The 20,007-nt window shown below is 53.1% G+C and overlaps 1 protein-coding gene across 4 annotated transcripts; it reads left to right on the top strand.

Moving 5' to 3' along the window:
- Positions 1-25: 25 nt before the first annotated feature.
- On the top strand, positions 26-18,747 carry PTP4A2 (protein tyrosine phosphatase 4A2). Of its 4 annotated transcripts, none has more exons than XM_048925537.1 (6): positions 26-221; positions 9,384-10,054; positions 11,522-11,614; positions 16,239-16,369; positions 17,179-17,253; positions 18,340-18,747. In XM_048925537.1, the coding sequence occupies exons 2-6, from the start codon at positions 9,959-9,961 to the stop codon at positions 18,446-18,448; spliced, it is 504 nt and encodes a 167-aa protein (XP_048781494.1). In that variant the 5' UTR covers positions 26-221; positions 9,384-9,958; the 3' UTR covers positions 18,449-18,747. The 4 variants fall into 4 exon arrangements, with proteins under 4 accessions (XP_048781494.1, XP_048781490.1, XP_048781493.1 ...); XM_048925533.1 differs by lacking the exon at positions 26-221 and adding an exon at positions 1,788-1,920; XM_048925536.1 differs by lacking the exon at positions 26-221 and adding an exon at positions 1,807-1,943.
- Positions 18,748-20,007: the final 1,260 nt, after the last annotated feature.

Below are 20,007 nucleotides of genomic sequence, written 5' to 3'. Positions count from 1 at the left end.
GTGCGCATGCGCTCAGAGCAGTTCTGGAGAGGAGGTGTGAAGGGCCGCTGCGGTCTGATGCGTGCGGTGCCATGCGGTGCCCGGTCCGGGGCTGTGCGTGGCCCTGCGGTGCGGTGCCTGGTCCTGGTGTCTTTGTGCTGTGGAGCTCTGCTCCGAGCGATTGGTGGCTGCCTGGTGTGGGCTGGCCGCTGCCTACTGCTGGAGCAAGAAGAAAAAGGCAGGTGGGCCGGGCCGGGCTGGGCTGTGTGGGGGCGGCTGGGTTTGATACCTGGTGATAAAATCAGTGTTTTAGCAATTAATTCAAACTCTTCAGCCAACTGACCTTCTGTCCAGGGCAGGTCGTTTTCTCCTGGCTGAGCAGGACGGCCGGAGCCCATCAGCTGTGGCTCAGCATCCCTTGGGCTGGGGGGAGGTGTGCTGTGCCCTGCTGAGGTGTCTGATCTGCTTGGGGTGCCGAGGATGTGGGATGTTCCTTTGTTACAACCTTGTGGAGCCCACAGAACAACGCAGTGCAGCCCTGGGCTTGGCCAGAGCCTCCAGATGCCACTAAAACAGTGCCCGGGTGTTAAAATGGATGTGGTGCCCTTCCAGACAGCGCTGGCTGGCAGGCAGAGGAGCAATGGGCTTTTCTCTGGCTGAAGATAGGAGTTGGACTGCTTTGGGGCTGGGCGTGCTGCTATCCCTGCTCCCAGCGTTTGCTCCTCTGCCAGGAGCAGAGTGTAGCTGGTGTGGATGTGATCACCGCCCCTCTTACCCCCTGCTACTGAGATAACGGGGTGTTAATCAGTGAGCTCTCTGATAAAAAGCTTTTGTTTAGCTGCAGAAGGGGCCTGGTGGGCTGGAAGGCTCGATGTTGTGCGATGTGCAGATGGACGTGCGGCGGAAGGGCAGCGAGGGGCCTCGCTGGAGCTCCCTGCAGGCAGAGCACAGAGGCGCTCTTGTTCCCGTTCCAGGGCGGTCGCACCCGGCCCAAAGTAACGGGGCGCGTGGCTGCATCCCTGCCCCGGGACGGGGCTCGTGGCGTGGCTTCTGTTCCTCCTGGCGATAGGAGCGCAGTGAGCGAGGCTTAGGCGCCCATGCCAGGTTGCTGCACGAGGCTGAGACGCTTTCTAGCCATTTTTTAATTGTTAACGCCGTGCTTGTTGCCAGGTGCCGTCGCGGCTCCGAGCCGCGGAAGCCGTGGGAACCGCCGTGCGGACAGAACCACCGGGCGGGGGGGGGGAGGGCTGTTCCACCGCCCCTGGGCGCGGGGGGGTGCCGGCGTGAAAGGCCGCGCCGCACGTGGTGCGGGAGGACCGGTCCAAGTACAGCGAGGGGAAGCGGGGCGTTCCAAAGGCGGCCCCGCGCGGCTCGGCCGCCCTGGACGGGCCGCAGCGACGCCCCAGGGGGAGAAACGGGCAGTACCAACGCCGGCTGCCGGGCGGGGAGGATGCGCGGCGTTCCGACGGCGGAGAGATGGGAGCGGCGGTTCCCCGAGGCACGGGAAGGGGCTCGGCTCGCGCGGACCCGCGGTATGGAGCTCGGCGGCGCTCCTCTCACGGCCCGGGCGGGCGCGGGACCCCCCCCGCGACGGCACCGAGTGAGCGCTACCGGGAGGGGCGGTGGGAGGGGGCGGACCGTACCAACGCCGGGCGCGGGTGTGCGGCGCGCCGTGCCAATCAGCGCCGGGCGGGCCGAACCACGCGGCAGGGCGGGGAGGGAGCGGCCCGTGCGCGGGGAGCCTTGTGGCGGCGCGGGGGCTCTCGGGTGTCTCCGCCGCTCGGGCCGCAGCGGGTCGCGCGCAGCCCAGCCCCGTCACGGGCCCCGCCGCTCCGCGCCGCCGCCGCCGCCGCCCCTTCCTGTCCCCGTCGCGCCCCCCGGCCCGCGGTGTGGGAGGCGCCGGGCCCGGTCGGAAGAACGGCACCGCGCTCAATGCCCGGGGTGAGGAGCCGGGGGGGCTGCGGGTGAGGAGGAGGCCGCGTGCGGACCGAGACCCGCCCCGGGGCGGGCCTGGCCGGGGGGGGGGCGCGGGCCGGGGGGCTCCTCGGGGCGCCCCTGGCCGCTGGGGCCGCTCGGGGGGCGGAGGCGGCCAGGGGCCTCGCGTAGCGCGGCCTTTGTGCGCCGCGGGACCCCGCCCGGCCGGGGCGGTTCGGCGTTCCGAGGGCTGCGGCCGCCGCGGGGCTTCGCTGCCCGGCCCGGGCTTCCGCCGTCCCGTGCGGCTCCTCCCGGCGGTGCTGCTGCGGTTCGCGGTGCCGGGAGCTGGGCACGGCTGGGGAGGGCGGCCCGTGGGACGTGGTGCTGTGCGGTGCTGCCCCCCCCTTCCTGGGGATGTCAGCGGCTGGGGGGGTCCCGCTTCATCTGTGAGTCTGCGTAAGGGTAACGGCCTGGGCTCGGGGTGCTCCGTGTGTGCGGGGCGGCAGTTAGTGGGAAGGGAGTGGGGGTGTTGGTGAATGGGGTCTTGGCTCGTGATAGCAGTGTCTGAGAGAAGGGGGTCTGTGGTTATTGTTGTGTTTGTGCACGGGTGGGTGAGGATTTGTTTGGGAGGGGGTGGGAAGCCCCCAGACTGGCGGAAGGGGCTGTCCTGCGCTTGGCCTGGAGGTGGGCTGTAAAGGATGAGATTTTCCGGGATCCCGTCTGGAAGTGGAGAGTAGAAAGCTGGGAGCGGTGCTGGGGGTTCCCTTCGGGCCGGGGGTGGAGCTGGGGAGGAAGGGTGTCCGGGATGTGGTGGCTCTCATGGGGCTTGGCGAAAGGCAGGACTTTGTGTGTAATAGAGGGACAGCCCTGTGAGGCCCGGGGAGGGGGGACGGGGCAGGGACTGCGGGGAGTGCTGAGGGTGACTGTGGGGTGCTCTGAAGCAAGGAACGCTGTCCTTCAGGGTCTGCTGCTTGGGGCACGTGTTGGGGAAGGTAACACGGTCGTGGAGGGTGGAGGTGGCTGCTGTGGGGGTGTCACCATGTGGGGCCATGGCAGGGGTGGCCCCTGCTGGGCGGTGGCCGTGGCTCCTTGGCGTGGTTGGCCGTGAGCTGTGTCCTCCCGGGGCGGCTGTGTGCTCATTGCTCACAGCGTGAGGAGGCAGAAAGTTGGCTTTTAAAGGCTGCTGTATAAATGGAAACCGGCTTCGAAACTCCCCAGATGAGCCAGTTGGGTTCTGACTCAGAACTGCAGTTAGTATTTAAAGAAGAAAAAATGATAAAACCACCACTGGCAACAGCCTAAAAACTCTATCTTCTTATGACTCAACATATAGAAATACTTCGCTGAACTCAATTATTGGAAAGAAAGGATCAGCCTTAATCTGAATTAAAGTAGGAGGCGGCGTCTGCGCGTGTATGGCTGCACGGCTCTGCTGGCGACCCCTTCGTGTTCGGCTCTGAGGACGCAGCCCCTGCCCTTGGGCTCGGTTACCTGCACTGCTGCCCTGGCTGTGGGTGCAGCTGTGACGCCGCACTTTGCCCCTGAGCAGCGGCCTTGGCCCGGAGCCGGCTGGGCCCTGCCTGCCCTTGGCTGCAATGCACAGCTGAAGGCAGCACCCAGGCTGTGGGTCGGGGCTGTGAGTGGCACGGATTGTGGGTTTTGATAAAGTCTTTGGAGGAGGCTCGTCAGCGATGCACCGTGCTGAGCCAGCAGAGGAGCACACGGCTCTGGGGCTCGGATGAATGAGGCGGCATTGGCTCTTAAAGGTGTGGAACAGCTCTGTCTGAGCACTGAGGGGCAGAGCCCTGGGCTGAGGTGTGGGGTGGCTCCCTGTGACGCATGGCCACAGGCTGCATGGCACAGACCTGCTGCTGTCTGCCTGCTGCCCCGTCCCGCGGCCCTGGGCAGGTCGGGAGGCTGAAGCAGCTTTCGGTCTCTTGATGCCTTCTCTGTGCTGACACTTGAGGTGACGAACTGCTGCCTCTATTCAGGTCGCTTTCAGCTGTGCCTTTGTTTTGTTACCCCTCCTTTCTCTTTTCTGTGCTACAGTTACTTTCCTTCTGGTGACTTGCACTGGAAGTCGGGCACTGCTTGAAATAATGGACCCTGCGTTTGAACAATTGCAACTTTGTGTACATGCGGTGAAATTCATCCGCTTAAGTTTCAGTTGTGGGGCCGGATGTGACTCCTGCAGGAGAGCCGAGGCTCTGTGCTGTCATTCTGCCTGCAGAGGTGTCTGGCAAATTCAAAGCAGCGAGATGAGTAAGGTGCAAGTAATTCAACTCTGTAGCTTCATAGAATAATACCCCTGCTGCTGTGTGGTTTGAAGTTGCTTTCAAGTCCTGCTTGACTTGTTAATGCTTTTTTTTTTTTGAGATGTTTCATCCCAAAGTGTGAGAATATTTCCTCAGCTGCCAGGGATGCTGACATTCTGGTGGAGCTGTGTTCAAACCCCAGCAGGTGCTGCACCTGAACTCACTGTGCTGAGTATTAGGGATCAGTTCAACATCACACAGTGGTGGGCTGTTGTCAGAAGTTCCTTCTGATTGTGTGTATTTCACGTTAAGTGGGATTTTATGGCTGGAAGGGTAAAGCAGTAACTTGAATTCCTTTTTCTTGGGGGAGGGGGCACTTCTGGCTTTCACTTCACTTTCAGGAACACTGAACTTTTCGGATGCGCTATGCAAATAATATTCAAATGTCTTCTGAAGTTTTTTTTCTTTTTAAGCTCGATGGTGGGTGGGGAAGGCGCTCAGAAAATCCCGAGTGGCAGAGCTGTGCTGTGAGCTGCAGGGAGGAGCAGCGTGCAGCTCTGTGCAGTGCAGGTGGTGGTGAAGCTCTGTGTGGCGCCCAGCTTTGGGTTCTGGTTTGGAGCTGTGCTTTTGCTGTGCAGCGTTACGTGCTACCTGTGACAGTTCTCGCTGTTTCCTGATGCGTCACTTCTTAACTGAGGTGGTTTTTTTTCTTCTCAATCTTGCTGGGGCAGATTGATATCTGCTGCTGCTCGCAGTCCTGCGTTCGAGCAAAGGAAATGCATGAGTCACTGCAGCGCGGGGCTGTGCTGCTGCAGGCTGTGCTGTGTCAGAGTGCAGCCCTCAGGCACGTGTCTGCCCCAGCAGCTCAGGCACAGGGACCTCATCCAGGAATGCTGCTTCTGGAGTCTGTGTGCAGCAGAGCACGTGAGAGGAGAGGTGTCGTGTCGGGGTCACTAAGGTGCCCTTCTGCTGAGGGTCTCGCTGAAGTCTTGCACTTTAAAGCACCTCATGCTTTGAAGAAACCAATCTCGAGGATGCTTCCGAGCATCTGTTGGTGGGATGTGGGTCGTTCAGAGGTACGGCATGGGATGGGGAAGTGGAACGTAGCAGGAAAGGTCTCACAGCACTGCAGTGTTGTTCAGAACAGAAATTTTCTGGGAGTTGAGCTTTGTGCTGGCAGTGCTGTGGGTGCTGAGTGCAGCTGCAGGGAAGGCCTTACAGAGAGGGAAATAAAAGCTGCAGAGTTACCGACTCATTAACACCGAACGTGAATTCCCACTTATGGGGACAAAGTGAGTTGAGATGGTTTCACAATGCAGACCTTCAGTCTCCTCACACAGTGATGGCTCAGCTTTGTACCACATCCTGCACTCCAGCTCGTTTTGGAAGGTGATCCCAGTGACCTTTCGGAGGTATCTGCGTTTTGCAATGGGTGGAAGCTGCAGCTGTTGCAAGCTGTTGATCTGTGCAGGGAAGGAAGCACTTCCAACTGCGTGCTTTGGAGTGAGGAATGCCTGGTGCTGTCCCTTCTTTCTCGTCAGCTCTCTCCCTGGATGTGCTGATGTGCAGTTCAGAAGAGCAAGCTGCTGGTTGGTTCAGGAGTTGCTCTGCTGCTGCGCAGGGCAGCTGCTGGAGGTGGTTTTGTTGGTGCCTTGGTTTTACTCAGGGCAATCTCAGGTGAAATGTCTTTCATGGCAGGAATCCATGGAAGCGTTCTTTCTCAATTAGTTAACTAGCCTAAATAAACAGGCAGAGGCGATGAACAGGTCTGCCCCTTGCTTACATTTCAATCATATTTGTGCATGTTTGTAGTATCTTGAAAAACATTCCTCTCAAATTGGCCTCACTGGGCTTCCTCAAACTTTGTCAGTGTGTGGAGCTGAGCACGAGGGGTGGGAGCCCAGGGGGCCTCAGTTGTAACTCACTTCAGTCCTTGTAGGTGCAGAGGCTGTGAGATGGGCATCTTGACGGATTGTTGTTCCCTGCTAATTAAGTTAAATGACACCAGGTGCCAACCGACTCACAGGCCCCCCCCCCCGTGCCTTTCAGATGTGTGAACTGCTGCTGCCTGTGCTCATCCTGCTGGGTCCCACTGGGCTGCTGCTCCCCATTCTCAGCACTGGGTGCTCCCTGTCCCAGCGGCCATGTAAGACATGTCATCGTTCTTTGGTTTCCATCTCGCTTTCCAAGTACAAAAAGCTGAAGGTTAATTGGCTGAAAAGCTGTTTCTTGTCTCCTGTGTTGTAGATAAACTTTGCTGCTGTTTACTGTCATCAATTTGATGGTGCTCAGGTCTTAGAAGTGCAAATTGCTGACATGAGGAGGGAGAAATCTGACAGCACTACCGGGGAGTTCAGGAGGCTTAGGCAAGGGGTTTTTCTGGATTTGCTAATTAAAAGCCCGATCTTCCTTGCTGAACTTCAGCAAAATGCAGTTGGAAGCCACAGGAGGAAGGGATGCATGTGTCAGTAATGAAGCTGTTTTAAAAATAGGAGCGGGTGCTGCATAAACTACTTATCCTTCTGGAAATCATTTTTCAGACTTAAATACAGCGCTTCACGTTCTTAATCACTCCCGAGCCATTAGCTAATTAAGCGCGCTCACGCCGTGCCTCGGGAGGCGCGCTGCCATCGCTGCACCGCAGGCTGAGCTGCAGGTCAGGCTGTGCGGCCGGGGCTGCTGACAGGAGGAGCCACCTGAACGCCTGGGTAAACAGTGCTTCTAAAACGCCTTTCAGGTAATTGTGTTGAAGTTCTCTCGCTGATTTGCTCAGGGGAGGAGAAGTGTAACTGCAGCGACGTGATCTGTTGGGACGCGCGGCTCCGGTGGCGCTGGGCGATGCTCTTCCAATGCCATGATGGTGCTGCAGAGAAAAACGTCCACGGGGTTTGTTTAAATATGGCACTTGTGCCTCGGACGGCAATACTGCGAGCCTCTGCTACTCCAATCCAATCCTTGTCTCCCATGCCAAGGTCTGCTGGCGGCTGTTTGTGTTTTAAATGACCCTGCTGGGGCCTCGGGGTGGTTTTGGAACTGTTCTGTGATGTGAGGCTTCAGGCCAGGATGTGCCAGGTGATGTCAGGGGCTGCTGGGATGGGGCACCCCTTGCAGTACCTGTCAGCAAGGCCTCCCTGCGTGGTGCTGTGCAGTGCCTGGGCACTTGGGTGCTTGGCTCAGCACCGCGGCTCTGGCAGACTGCTGTGCTCTGAGAGGTCTGAGATGTGGAACGCATGGTAAAGTTGGGACAGATTGCAGGAACTGGCACTTAAGGACTCACATGTTGTGAGTTCAGAGGGACCCTGCCAGCCGGGGTGAGCCCTGATCCCGCAGTCACTGTGCTGATAAATTATCCCTGGATTCCTCTCTGAAATTTATATTTGAGTCCCTCGGAGGAAGAACTGCTTTGAGATTGGGGGAGGTTATTGAAAACGTCTTTGTTCTTGCCTCTGGCAACCTAATTAATGCATTTTTTTGGCATTGAGAGCTGTTCTTTAAGGAAATAATTGCTGTTCTCTGGGTGATTTTTGACTTGGTGTCAGTGAAAGAGGTAATTCTGCCGTCCTTAATTTGTCTGTTTTGAGATGAGGGTCTCATTAAAGGGCTGAGTGCTGCTGAGGTTTGGGGTGGAACTTCCCTGTGTGTCCCTCATTGCAGAATGGCAGGGCGGTGCTCTGACCTCCATTGGGCACAAAGCGGCTCCAGGGCGCAGCTCTGCCTGCCTGCAGCTGTTTGCTGCTGTCCTTAGCACAAGTCTTGGTGATTCTTTGGCTTTATGCTTTCTCTTATTGAGTTCAAGGGTCTGTTTCGGTATTCCAAAATAGCCGATGCCATTTGGTGAAGTTTTTCTGCCCAGCAGAGCTGTTTTCCTTCTCTGAGGACCCACAGGCAGTGCTCTGCGTTCTCTGTGCCCCGGGAGGTGATGGAGCTCTTTGTTCCACGCCTTTGGATGTGACACATTACTGACCTACTTAGGTTTGCTGTCACCAGATCCAGGAGGGCTGCATTGCGAAACAGCAGGAAGTGAGACGTGGAATGTTCTGCCTGCAGTTAAACTTCAACCTGCTGTGATGTCACATCGGAGCCTCCTGAGCTGTGCTGCAGGGAGAGCACGGCTCAGCTGCGTGCACGGAAAGCTGCTGTGTGTGCTGGGTCAGCTCTGGGTCTCCAGTATTGAGCTAGCATCAGTTTGCTCTGCTTCCATTCCCCTAAGGGCTGGGGTAGAGCTGTGCCGTTGTGGCTTTTCTTGCTGTTGCTAAACCAGCTGTGCTTTGAATCCTCCGTGTTAAGGTTGGGAGCTGCTGCCTGGATGCCCTGGGCTGTAAACGGGTAGGGCTGCGAATAACTGGAAGTTGTTACTGTGAAATGAGCCCTGTATTGCTTTGGAGATGACAGATTCTAGGGGTGTGTGCTGCTGCAGGGCGGCTGCTGGTGAGGCTGGAGGTGCTTCTGTGCCAGCAGCAGCTCACACACATGGCACTCGCACCCTCCTTTCTTTTCTCATTCCAAAAACGAAGCTGTAGCACAGTGCAGTTCCCAACGCGTGCTTTGTTAACAGCGTGCAGCAGCGCTGGGAAGGAGCTGGAACTGTCACCACATCAGTGATTGAAGTCAGGGCTGGGGAGCAGCAGTAACAGCAGCTGCTGGTTCTGCCTCCGTGACTGCAGCTCCTGTGTTGCTGTTTGGCCCTGGGATGTCCTCAGCTTTCTGCTGCACCTGGAGGTTTTTGGTTTGCCCCATTCTGAGTGCTCTGAAGCAGTGACGTACAAAACATTCACTCCTGTTTGCTTTCTGCTCGTTATTGCCTTGCTTGCTAAGGGTGGCAGTCACTGGAAACGTGGTTGTTTTTTTTTTTCTGGGCAGTTTTAGTCATCCTTGTTTTCATAAATGGTTATAAATGGTACAAGCTTGATTCAAAGGTACAATTTGTTTGTGTAGGATTGGTCTGCTGTTTTCTCTTATGAAATGTTTATGAGCATCAGATGCGCTGAGGCTTCTTCTGAACAGTTTGTTTTCGGGGCTCTCAGGGCAATGGTTGATCAAAGTCTGAAATTGCATTTGATCAGCATCCTCCACAGGCGGGGAAGGAGCCCTGCTTTGTGCTGCGCTGACAGCGGAGCCGACGCTGGCATCCTCTCATCTCCACCGCACCGCTGCGAAGGTCTGGAGCCACAGCAGCGCCTGGTGCTGCCGCCATGGGCAGCTGCCCCCTCTGACCTGCTGTCCTTCTCTCCCCAGGTGTTCTGTTGGAATTTACGCCGCACATTTATGGCGATTCTGAGCGTGAGGGCAGAGTTCTGCCAGGCCCAGCACAGCGCCCTGGCCGACGAGTGAGCGCAGGGCCTTGGTGCCAGACCCGCATTGCCTCGAGGACTCCGGCACAGCGAGCACACGCAGATATATGGGATATCTCCTGCACCTGGGAAGCGTGTTCCTTTTACTGACTCTAGCAAAACTAAGCGTCAAGAAAACAAAGTGGAGAGAAAACCTGCCCTTACTTTTTTGCCTCACCAGTGCCTAAATGTAGAACAGGCTGCCTAGTCTTGCACGTGGAGCTGTGGAGTCTGAAGGAAACCACCTGCAGCAACCGAGGCCGAAGTTGAATTCACGTGGATTCTGAAGCAAACCTGCTTTTGTAGAAGCGAGATCTTTAAGGAACAAACAAGCTCTGATCAATCCCAGCCATTTTAGTGGTCTTTTAATGTTTTCTGCTGTGAAACGTTTCCGAGGTTATTGATTTTTTTTTTTTCTTTTCCTTTTTTTTTTTCTCTTTTTTTTAAATTTTTTGGCCCCTCACACATTTTGCTGCCATTATGAACCGTCCAGCCCCCGTGGAGATCAGCTACGACGGCATGCGTTTCCTCATCACTCACAACCCCACCAATGCGACCCTCTGCAGGTTCATAGAGGTAAGGCGTCCATCAGCCTCGTCCTTCCTTCCTCCCTGACCCGCTCCTGCTTTCTGCACTGCTGAGCAGCACTGTGCTGCATTCACACCTCTTGTTCACAAAGCTGTGCTATGCATTACATGCTGCCATTTTCCCTGCATGTGGCAGGGGGTTGGAGATTTGTGATCCTTGAGGTCCCTTCCAACCGTGGCCGTTCTGTGATTTTGTCCTTAATACATAATTGATATTCTCTTGACAGTGCAAGAATTCACACGAGTGCAGGATTTGGATAAAAGTAATCAGTCATTGAGAGATTGGAGGAGTTTCCATTTTAAGAATGCAGGCCCGCATCTTTGCCATTGTTGTTGTCCTGGCTTGGAAAGGACTGCATGTTCTGTGACTCTAAACGTTAGTTTTCATTAAGTAATACATTGCTTCTAATATATTGCTGATCTTTTGGCTTTGAAAGTAGTAGCTGATGGAATTATAACTGGTTTATGATCTTTGTTATCCCTAAAATAGGATTCACACAGTACTTACACGGATGTTTTGGCTTGCAGGGTGTTTTCTCCAAACCCTTCTGCTCCCAGAGCTGTCAGGTATCTCAGGTCCCAGAATTTATCCCTGAGAAATGCCATCTGCCTGGTCCAGCGACAGGGAGCCATCTTTGATGGATGGTGGATCAGGCCATTATAGACACAAAAGTCAGAAATAACACAAAATTGAATCCTTGGTTGTCTGGAAAATTAACAGGTGGTATAATGGAAAAACCGGCGGGGCAGCCTGCACTCTGGTTTGCTCCAAATCTGCCCAATCTCTGTGCCCTCTGTAGGTCACTTCCATTGCAAAGCACTCTGTTCCGTCAGATGCTGCTGTCAGGCTGCAGCTCAGCACAGAGCACTCACATTTTAGTGCTTCATCCTGTCTGAATGCCGCGTGGCTTTTGGTCTCACTGTGGATTGCCTTCCTTCGTCAGGAGGCTTCTGCCTGAACAGATATTGCTGCTAATTGGCCCAAGGGCTTGGTGCAAACACGAGAGGAAATTGTGCTTGCTGTGTGAGCCTTCAAAGTGAACTGGAGCGGCCTTTGTTTGATCTTCTGATTATTTATCAAGCACAGTGTGCTGCTTACTGCACGGTGGCGTGTTCTGCTCCTCCCTGCCAGTGCTGGCTGAAGCCAACAGTCCCAGGCTTCTATTTAAAGAGGAAAAAGAAGCTGTGTGGGGAGGATAAGCAGCTATTTTCATTTTGTTCTCACGTGCGTTCTTTGTTTGCAGCCTGACTTTTCCCTGCAAAGAAAGTTCTGAGAAGTTTCACGCTCGTTCCTGTCCCTTGTAACCATTCAGCAGGTCAGGGCTGCTCCTTTCAGGGCTGGCCCTCCCTCCCTTGCTGCACAGTCACCTTTGATCCATGTGAAAGTGTTTGGTTTCGGAGCTGCTCTGTTTCTCCCCCTCCTGCTGCACTCATTTGTTTTTCCTTCTTCTCAAAGGAGCTGAAGAAGTATGGAGTGACAACCTTGGTGCGAGTCTGTGATGCCACCTATGATAAAGCTCCTATCGAAAAGGAAGGAATCCAAGTTCTAGTGAGTTGCCTTTTAAAACTGTCTGACATTGGAAATCACTTGCAGATGAGGGTGGGGATGGCCTCTGTGCCTTGGGAGGAGCTGCCTGTCTCAGACGGGCCAAAAGCTGTGTGATCCCTGCGTCAGGCAGAGCTGGCTTTGAGATACTTGCTGTGCCTCCCTGAAATGTACTTGCTGATTCATTTCTACAGCTTCACTTGGAATAGAAATGTCTATTCCTGGGTTTGTTGAGATATTTTGGGTTGCATTTTAGTGACTGGGCTGATACTAATGCAGTGTGAACTCAGTTTGTGGTCTGTTCAGCCTTGTGTTTCATGCAGTTCATCTCAGTCCTTTTCCCCTGATACAGCACTTGGCATTGCAGTTGGCCTTCTCAGGATGAAGATAAAGCTCTGCTCTCACACATTCAAACTGCTGCCTTATGAGACCACTGAGCATTGAGAGGCTGCTTTTTGTGCAAACACGAGGCTCCCACAGCTCACAGGAGCAGCTGCTGATGGCAGCACTTCCCTGCTCACCTCCACTGCAGTGCTGCCCTGAGCTGCTGCTCGCACCGTGAGCGTTGCACAGTGGCTGTGCTGTCTGCTCCTGCTTGGTGCTTAGGGCAGGATTTTTGTACAGCCGTGTGCTCACCCTGCACTTACAGGCAGTATTTTTCCAGGCACTTCTTCCGGGTTATGATAGGGCGTTAGATATAATCAGTTTATTTTACTGGAGTAATGCTGTTGTGAGGCCAGAAATTGCACCTAACCTTCTTGCACGTAGCCCCTGTTGGTTGTGGGTGCTGGTGTTTTGCTTTCTGGATTTTAATGGCTCGATCGGAGGAAAACCTGCATGGTTTTCCATTAGGAGAAAAACTCGTACCCTGGCACAGCTGCAAAAGCTGGAGGCTCCACATGCAGGTCAGTCAGGTTCCTTGGCTCCAGGTCCCAGTGCACATTTACTCCGGTTCCAGGCAGCCACGTGTGCCTGTGTTGTTGGAAAGAGCAGCTGCTCAGGTTCCAGCGGCTGGATGTGGAGCAGCGTTTCTGCTCCTCCAGAGCTGCCTTGGGCTCAGGCTGTGCTGTGTGTTCAGCACTCCAGCTGTGATACTCCTGGGGTTGCCAGAAAATGGAAGGATTAAAGGCGTGCTGTGTAAGCCATCAGAGCCCTGCCTTAAGCTGGGGCTTAAGTGTTTGCGTTGCTGTGGGAGCGCAGAGATGTGTGTCCCTCCTGAGGGCTGCTCCCCTGCTGTTCTGCTGCCCTTGGCCCCGCAGCCGGCATGAAGCCCCCCTTGCCCTCAGCAGCAGGAGCCCGAGTGCTCTGTGCTGTGGAGCTTCTGAAAGGGGCCGGGGATTGCAGTTCCCAAGAAATAAACAAAACAAAACCCAACTTGTTGGCGAGGTTTGAACTGAAAGCCGCTTTTTGAGGAAGCTTTTCAAAAACTGGAAATGGTGTTTCCACCAGTTCTGCTAAGCATAATTCTCCTGAAGAGCCTCTCACTTTGAGTAACACGCAGTCATGTGCCCGCGCACGTTTGCCTTCCCACGTTCAGCACAGCTCTTCTGAGCCTCTCTCTGCTGCAGGAGGCAGAAGGGGAGGCTGTAAATCCAGCAGACATCTGTTGTGTGCAGCAGAAGGCAGGAGGAGATGGGAGGGTTTGCTGCCAGCGTCATTGCTGGTGCTGATGATCCCGGTCACGATGCTGTGTTAGTAACTCACTGTACTGCAGTGGTGTTTTGGGATGTGAGATAAGTTTAGCTGGCTGCTGACATGGCCACCTCCTGCTTTTCCTTCCTGTTAATGCGTGCTTCTCCAAAACGGAGTCCTGTTGCTGCTCAGAAGCAGTGTTGAGTTACTGGCTGAAAGCACAACAGGTCGTTACTTAGAGCTGATCGCTCAGAGAAGTCACGCAGATTAAAAACAGAGCCTGGGGGAGATTAGGGTCTATTTTAAAGCTGTTGAGGTCAGAAGCGCAGGGGAGCCCCAGAAAATGAGAGCATTTCAGCAAAGCCTGCCCTCGTGCCTCGGTGCAGTGCTGTGTGCTGGCAGGAGGGGAGGAGCAGGGAGATGCTTTGGCAGATGGCATAGTGAGAAACCAGAGAATTAGAGGCTCTGTGCTTGGTGTAACACTACTGCACACGTGTTTATCAACAGAGATTAAATCCAGGAGGCAGGAGGTGGGGATGGGTTCAGTTCCTGTGGGTTTCAGTGTGGTTCTTACAGTTGTGTTGACATGTAAGGGCTCAGTGTAGAAATGGTATGTCAAGAAAAGCTTGTTGTTTTTTCCTGAAAGTGTTCTTACTGAGTAGCAGCCAATGGAGTTTTGTTCTGTGGATCTGGGGCACGTTTTGTTGTTGTGCTTCTGCCTGTCCTGCTCTGTCTGCTCCTGGAGCAGAACTTGCTCCATAAGTGCCCCCAGGAGGGCTGGGGGGTGGCTTCCTGTCCAGCAGCTGCATGCAGCGTGGCCATGGGTTGCTGGTAAAGGTGAGAAGCTCCCACATTGGTTGGTGGCACAGTGTTACCCTGTTCTGGGAGCATTTGGGAAAAGGGATCTTTGTCATTTGAGTCCTGCTGCAGCTCCTCAGGCACCTCTGTTGTGCATTGGCAGTCCTGTGGGTGCTGCAGGCTGTGCTGCTGAGCAGAGTCCTCCAGACAGAGGGTGAATAAAACCACCCCCTTCTTGCCTATCTTCCTTCCCAGCTGCTGCAGGGTGGCACAGCCGAGCTGCGTTTGCTGTTTGTGCAAACCCAGTGCATCATCCTGGTTACTAATGATTGTTTTGGTCGCAGAGCCTAGCAATTTGTTTTCTCTGCTGACTGACAGGAATTCAAAGGATTGCTGGCAGAACTCATAATTAGCAGAGAAAAACTTGCAGAACTTTGTTGCTATTACTCCTGTGGTCCCAGAATTATGCGTGTTTCTCATTCTGGGCAGCGTCCCTCCAGTGCTAATTTGATGTTGGTGTTGTGCTGTTACTGCGAAGGCGATGCTCTGAGGAAACGAGGGCTGTCATTAATTCAGACCAGCACAAGACGTGTGGACGTGAGGATTAACACGTAAACAAAAGCAAAATAACAGCAGCATCCCGTATTTGGTCTGCAGGAAAGGATTTCAATCCGACCCAGAGCCAGAGACAAAATCCTGTTCTCTGCTGTCAGCTTCGAAAGGAAGCATCCTGCAGTGGGGCAGTGGGTGACACTGGGCCTGAAATAACACTGCTCCCAGGGTGGGATTGAGTGGAACTTCTTGGAAAAGCCTTTGATTGGGACAAACAAGGTTTACTTTTCTTGTTTCCGTAACCTTTTATTTTGCCACGTTGTCCCAGGTAATTTCATTTTCCTGCTTCCTTTGTGAAGGTGTTTGCAGCACTCTGCAGACTTTGTGTCTTTCAGCATTGATCACAAAGTTATTTCAGTAACCCGAAGCTTCTGTGTTTGTAGCTGTAAGGCAGAGCTGCTCCTCACAGCTTCTGGTTGCCTGTGAGGCTCTCCTGAGCTGCACTCCTCGATGCTGCACAGCTATGCCTGCTCTGCAGGAGGCATTGGGGTGGCTGGAAGTGCATTTCAAGCAGAACAACAATGATTTTTCCACCCTCGTGCACATTCAGTTTGCCCGTGCTCTTGCAGCTTCAGCGAACGTGTCTGGATGTGAAGCTGTCCTTAAGAAACTCCATGAGAAGCTTGGCTCTAGGCAGCGAGGAGGAGGAGGGCTCCTTTCAAAGCCGTTTTCTTTCCATCTGAAGAGTTCCTCAGATAATACGCAGCTCTGGTTATGAGCCTTTTGTCAGATTGCCTTGCAGGCTGCCCATGAAAGTGCCAAACGACCGGGAAGTCTTCCTTCCCCTGCACAGAGCAGCGCTTTGCAGCTCTGCTGCGGTGGAGGAGGTGGCAGCGCTGGGCTGTGCTGGGATGTGCAGTGCTGCTCTTAGCACAGCGTCCAGGAGAGCTGTGACCTGCAGGCCGTGGGGAGCTTCTGTGTGCAGTTCTGATGTGCAGCCGTGCTGATGGCGCTGCGTGCGGCCTGGAGGGTTTAAATGTTGGCAACTCCTTTTATGGGCAGAAGTGAAGTTTGAAATGCTGCTTGACTGCTGTTTTTGCCCTTCTCCAAGCACTTCTTTTTTCCTATTTGTGAGATGTTTGATTTTTTTATTTATTTTTAATTTGGAAATACCTGGGCAGCTTTGAGCCTCACTGGTGGGACGCTGTGCAGGCAGGCAGGCTGTGTGTGGGGCTGTTGTGTTGGACCTTCTCACATCATCTGTAGTACAAACAGGGCTATAAAAGGTGGTCACAACCACAGGCAAGTCTACAGAGTTTTCATCTTTCAGATATTTATTGGAAGCACCTATTGATTTTCACACATTCATAATGCAGTGAGATTTTAAAGGCAGCTATTTCTCTAAGAATTCTATACTATGAGGAAGCTAACGTAGGGTTTTATTGAAATTGTATTGAAAAGTCTAATTAGCGGCACATTATGATATCGACTGGTGAACTTGTAACTAGAAAAAGAGCCCCAGAACGGCCAGCGTGCCGTGGAGTGCCCTGCTTTCCCCATTAGTTACGTTGCTGGTAACCACGTGTTGAAAACTGTGTGCCTCTGCCTGCGGTGCCCCAGGAGCTGACCTGTGCTTCCTTTCCAGGACTGGCCGTTCGATGACGGAGCGCCACCCCCCAGTCAGATCGTTGACGACTGGCTCAACCTGTTGAAAACCAAATTCCGTGAAGAGAGCGGATGTTGTGTTGCTGTTCACTGTGTTGCAGGGTTGGGAAGGTCGGTGTCGCGTAGCAGAGCGTTAAACCTCAGCTGTAGGAGGTTGATGCATTTGTATTTTTAAAGTGACTTCTGAGATTTCGGGTTTTTCCCCTTGGAGAGAGAATCTCTATTTATGTGTGTGCAGGACGGCAGTGGCAGTTTTCTGCTGAACCACCTTTCTGTGTGGCTCTAAGCACAAGCCGTCCAACTGCTGACACCTGCTTGATCCCTCACTGCTGTCAGGGCGCCTGCTGCACCTGTGTGTGCTTAGCAGAGTGAAATCCATCCAGGAGCAACTCAGTGTGCTCTGTGACTCCAGCCTGTTTGTGAAGCCGGCTCTTTGCACTTCACTGATACCTGAGATGAGGATCCCAAAGTAGGGAACTTGACTTTATTGCTGCTGGGACACCCAGGTACGTGTGCAGCATGTATTAAAGATTTATCTCTGGAAGTCATCCATTGAATGCTTTGTGCTCCTGTCCCACGCACAGCTAAACCTGCGGTGTCATAAGAAGCAAAGTGCATCCCAGAGATACTGCAGGCTCCTTTTAGCAGAGTAGAAAACGAGGTTATGGTGAAATGAGAGAGCGTGAAAATAGAGAATTACTGTTTTGTGCCCCAAACACTGAAGAGGCTGCGGATTTCTGTGTGCACACTGCAAGCAGGGCTATCTGCTGAAAAGTTCTGCATTAAATACTCAGCAGGCAAATGTCTTTCTGTAGATAACATTCAAAGAGAAGATGTTTAAGCTGTTTGTTTATGGATAAACTCGATGTATTTGGAGGGATTCAGTGTAGTGTTTCCTTACGTACTGATTTCTCCTGCAGGGCTCCTGTCCTGGTTGCACTTGCTCTCCTTGAATGTGGAATGAAGTACGAAGATGCAGTTCAGTTTATAAGGCAGTAAGTTCAACTTCCTTTTCTCCGTTTGTTCTGTTTGGACAGCATGCATCTTCAGCAGAGCTTATTTGATTTCTGACTCATTTTCTTCTTGCTATGAGCTAACAGTGGCAGACGTGACTTTGACACGGTTGCTGAGGCTTTGGCCCTTTCTGTCTGTTTACAGATGAGGTGTTTTCCCCCAACTCTCTTTTCTTTCTGATTTATTGTAAATCTTGGTTTACACATCGAGGCGCTGCACCGAGGACCCCAAAGCTTCTGGAGCTGGGGGAGGCCTGCAGGCAGGGCTGTGAGCTCTGTGGTTGGAGCTGGCTGTGAACCGGTTGCTCCTTGCCCAAAAAACCGGGGTGGTTTGGGCCCCCAGCAGCACCATTTTCCCAGCAAGCGAGGGCAGCACTGTGCAACGTTGTGCACGAGGGCAGCATCCACTCAGGAGGTGTCAGCAGCCCCCTTATCTGGGAAATAGCAGAACTGGTAAAGGATGAGCCTGCGGAGCTCTGCTGGCGCGCTGATAGCATCGGATCTTGAAATGAAGCCCAGCGGGTATGATGATGTTGAATGAGCTTTGCCCAGAAAGCAATTTGTCTCTTTATGGATTCCCAGGGTCTTTGGTTATCTTTGTAAACTATATTGCTGTCAACAGATTTTTCTGAACTTTGCCCTTTCTTAAATTCCTTTTTTCCCTCTTCCTAGATACCTTTCACGTTGAGAAGTTCTTTTCTGAGCATCTCTTACGTGTTTCTGTCTGGCTGCCATGGGCTTGCCTGGCTAATCTCAGTAGCACATGCATCTGCAGGGAAGGGGTGACCTTGTGGTGCTCAGTGCCTGCTGCTGATGGAAATAAACTCTCCCAATGCAAGGAAATCTCCTCAAACTTGTTAATGGGATTTTGATTGTAATATTGGCACGTGGGCAATGAAGTGCATGCGCTGGCCCAGCTCCTTTCCCTGGGCTGCCAGTGGGCTCACAGCTTATCGCAGACACTGTTTTATGGATACAGAAAGGCCTTGAAATATGTGAGCTTGAGTATCGCAGTGACTGAAGCCGTACTTTTGCCATTGATGTCAGCCTTCATTCTGTTTGTTTTAGGAAAAGGAGGGGAGCTTTCAATTCCAAACAGCTGCTTTACCTTGAGAAATACCGACCTAAGATGCGATTACGCTTCAAAGATGCCAACAGTCACTGCTGTGTTCAGTAGAAAATCTCAGATGAAGATGGCACTGTTTTCTGGACTCTTGGCACCTGGAAATGTGAATCTGGAATCAAACTGCGTCATCAGATGAGCGGTGGAGTCAGTGCTCCTCAACCTCTGTCCTAATGATGGTGATGATTGGAAAAAATAAAATAAAAAATTAAGAGAAACATTTCAGTGAAGGATTATTTTCTCCTTAAGCTGCAGTTTGAACATCTGCAAGGAGAAAATCAGTTTCCGAACCCTCTGTATTTTTAACTTTTTAAGAAAAGAAATAAAGTAAATTTTATGTCTAAGGAAAACCAGCAGAGCATTGGCTTGTGCAGAAACTTTTTTCTTGGTCTGAGAAAAGTCCCCCTCAATTAGGGCCGCTGCATCCGTTCCAGTGGGGCTCTCCTCAGTAGCATTGCCCTTCTTTAGCAGCCAGGTGTGAGGAGAAGCCTTGGCAGCGCTGGGAGCGACCTGCTGGCCTTCAGCCCCATCTGGGCGCCCTGGGATTCCTGGTGGCTGTGCTGGTGGGGCTGAGCAGCTTCCTGGTGGGCTTCAGCATGGATCCTCAGCCAGGTGTCTGTGGCGAATGTCCTGCAGGCCTTTTCTGATTGGTGGGAGCTAACGACGTTGGCTGTGTGTCTGTCTGTCCAAATCTTACTTTTCCAAAGCATTTGGCTGGGATGTTGCTTGTCTTTGTGTTGTTAGATACAAACAATCTATCCTGGCAGAAGACTGATGGTCAGGAGTGACAGAGGTGAGCGAGGGGCAGCTTGGACAAGGAATGAAGTTTAACTCGCCTGTCTTGGGGAGGAGGAAAAGGCTCCTTGGTGCTGCCTGGGTGCTCTGCCATGCTGAATAATTCAGGGCTTGGGGGGGGTCTTGTTTGCATTGTGCATGAGGTGTGAATATAGTATGCACACAGAGATGTCCACGCAGAAATGCCTGGGGGATTTTCCCAGCCTGGCCCTCAAGCACAGTTCAGTTTAACCACTGATTGCCTTGTTTTTCATTAGGCTCTTTTGGAGGGAGGATCTCCAGTTACACACCAACGTGCTCAGCAAGTGTTCCCTGTTGGCAGGCCATAAGTGTGCTGTGTGGGCTGGCACCACGTAAGCCCACGGATGAAGTCTGAAGCAATTAAAGGCTGAGGAGCATAATCTCCTGTGAGGTTTTACCATGGGGCACCAAAGGTTTTTGTTTGTCTGTGCCTGTGCTGGGTGCAGACCTGTACCTGTCCTCCACCAATAGCAGCTGCTGGCTGGATGACCTGCCTTCACTGCACCCGTTTGACAGTTCTGTTCTTAATTTGCAGCTGAACTGCACAAATATTTTCAGAAAACAAGTGATGCACTTCAGAATTCTCTTCCTCAGGGGGATTTATGGATCTAACAGAAAATAATGGTACTTGCCCAGCCAGACCTTTGAGATCTGCAGCTAAAAACTGCACTGCACTGAGCTCAGTCCGTGCCTGACTCAAGCTGTGTTGTTGCACCAAGCTCCTTCTTCCCTTTAAGATGTGTAGTGGTTCAGATTTCTTCAATAGGTGAGAGATACAGAAGTGTGTGCTGTCAGTG

This window comes from Lagopus muta, chromosome 23 (assembly GCF_023343835.1).
Source record: "Lagopus muta isolate bLagMut1 chromosome 23, bLagMut1 primary, whole genome shotgun sequence".
Lineage (NCBI taxonomy): Eukaryota > Metazoa > Chordata > Aves > Galliformes > Phasianidae > Lagopus > Lagopus muta.
Note: the sequence above shows the minus strand (reverse complement) of the source record. Positions and strands in the feature narration are given on the sequence as shown.

Coding starts and splice junctions, on each gene's coding strand:
- PTP4A2 (XM_048925537.1), top strand. CDS start 9,959: ATGAACCGTCCAGCCCCCGTGGAGATCAGCTACGACGGCATGCGTTTC. Junction 16,370..17,178: donor TGTGTTGCAGGGTTGGGAAG/GTCGGTGTCGCG, acceptor TTTCTCCTGCAG/GGCTCCTGTCCTGGTTGCAC. Junction 17,254..18,339: donor GCAGTTCAGTTTATAAGGCA/GTAAGTTCAACT, acceptor TGTTTGTTTTAG/GAAAAGGAGGGGAGCTTTCA.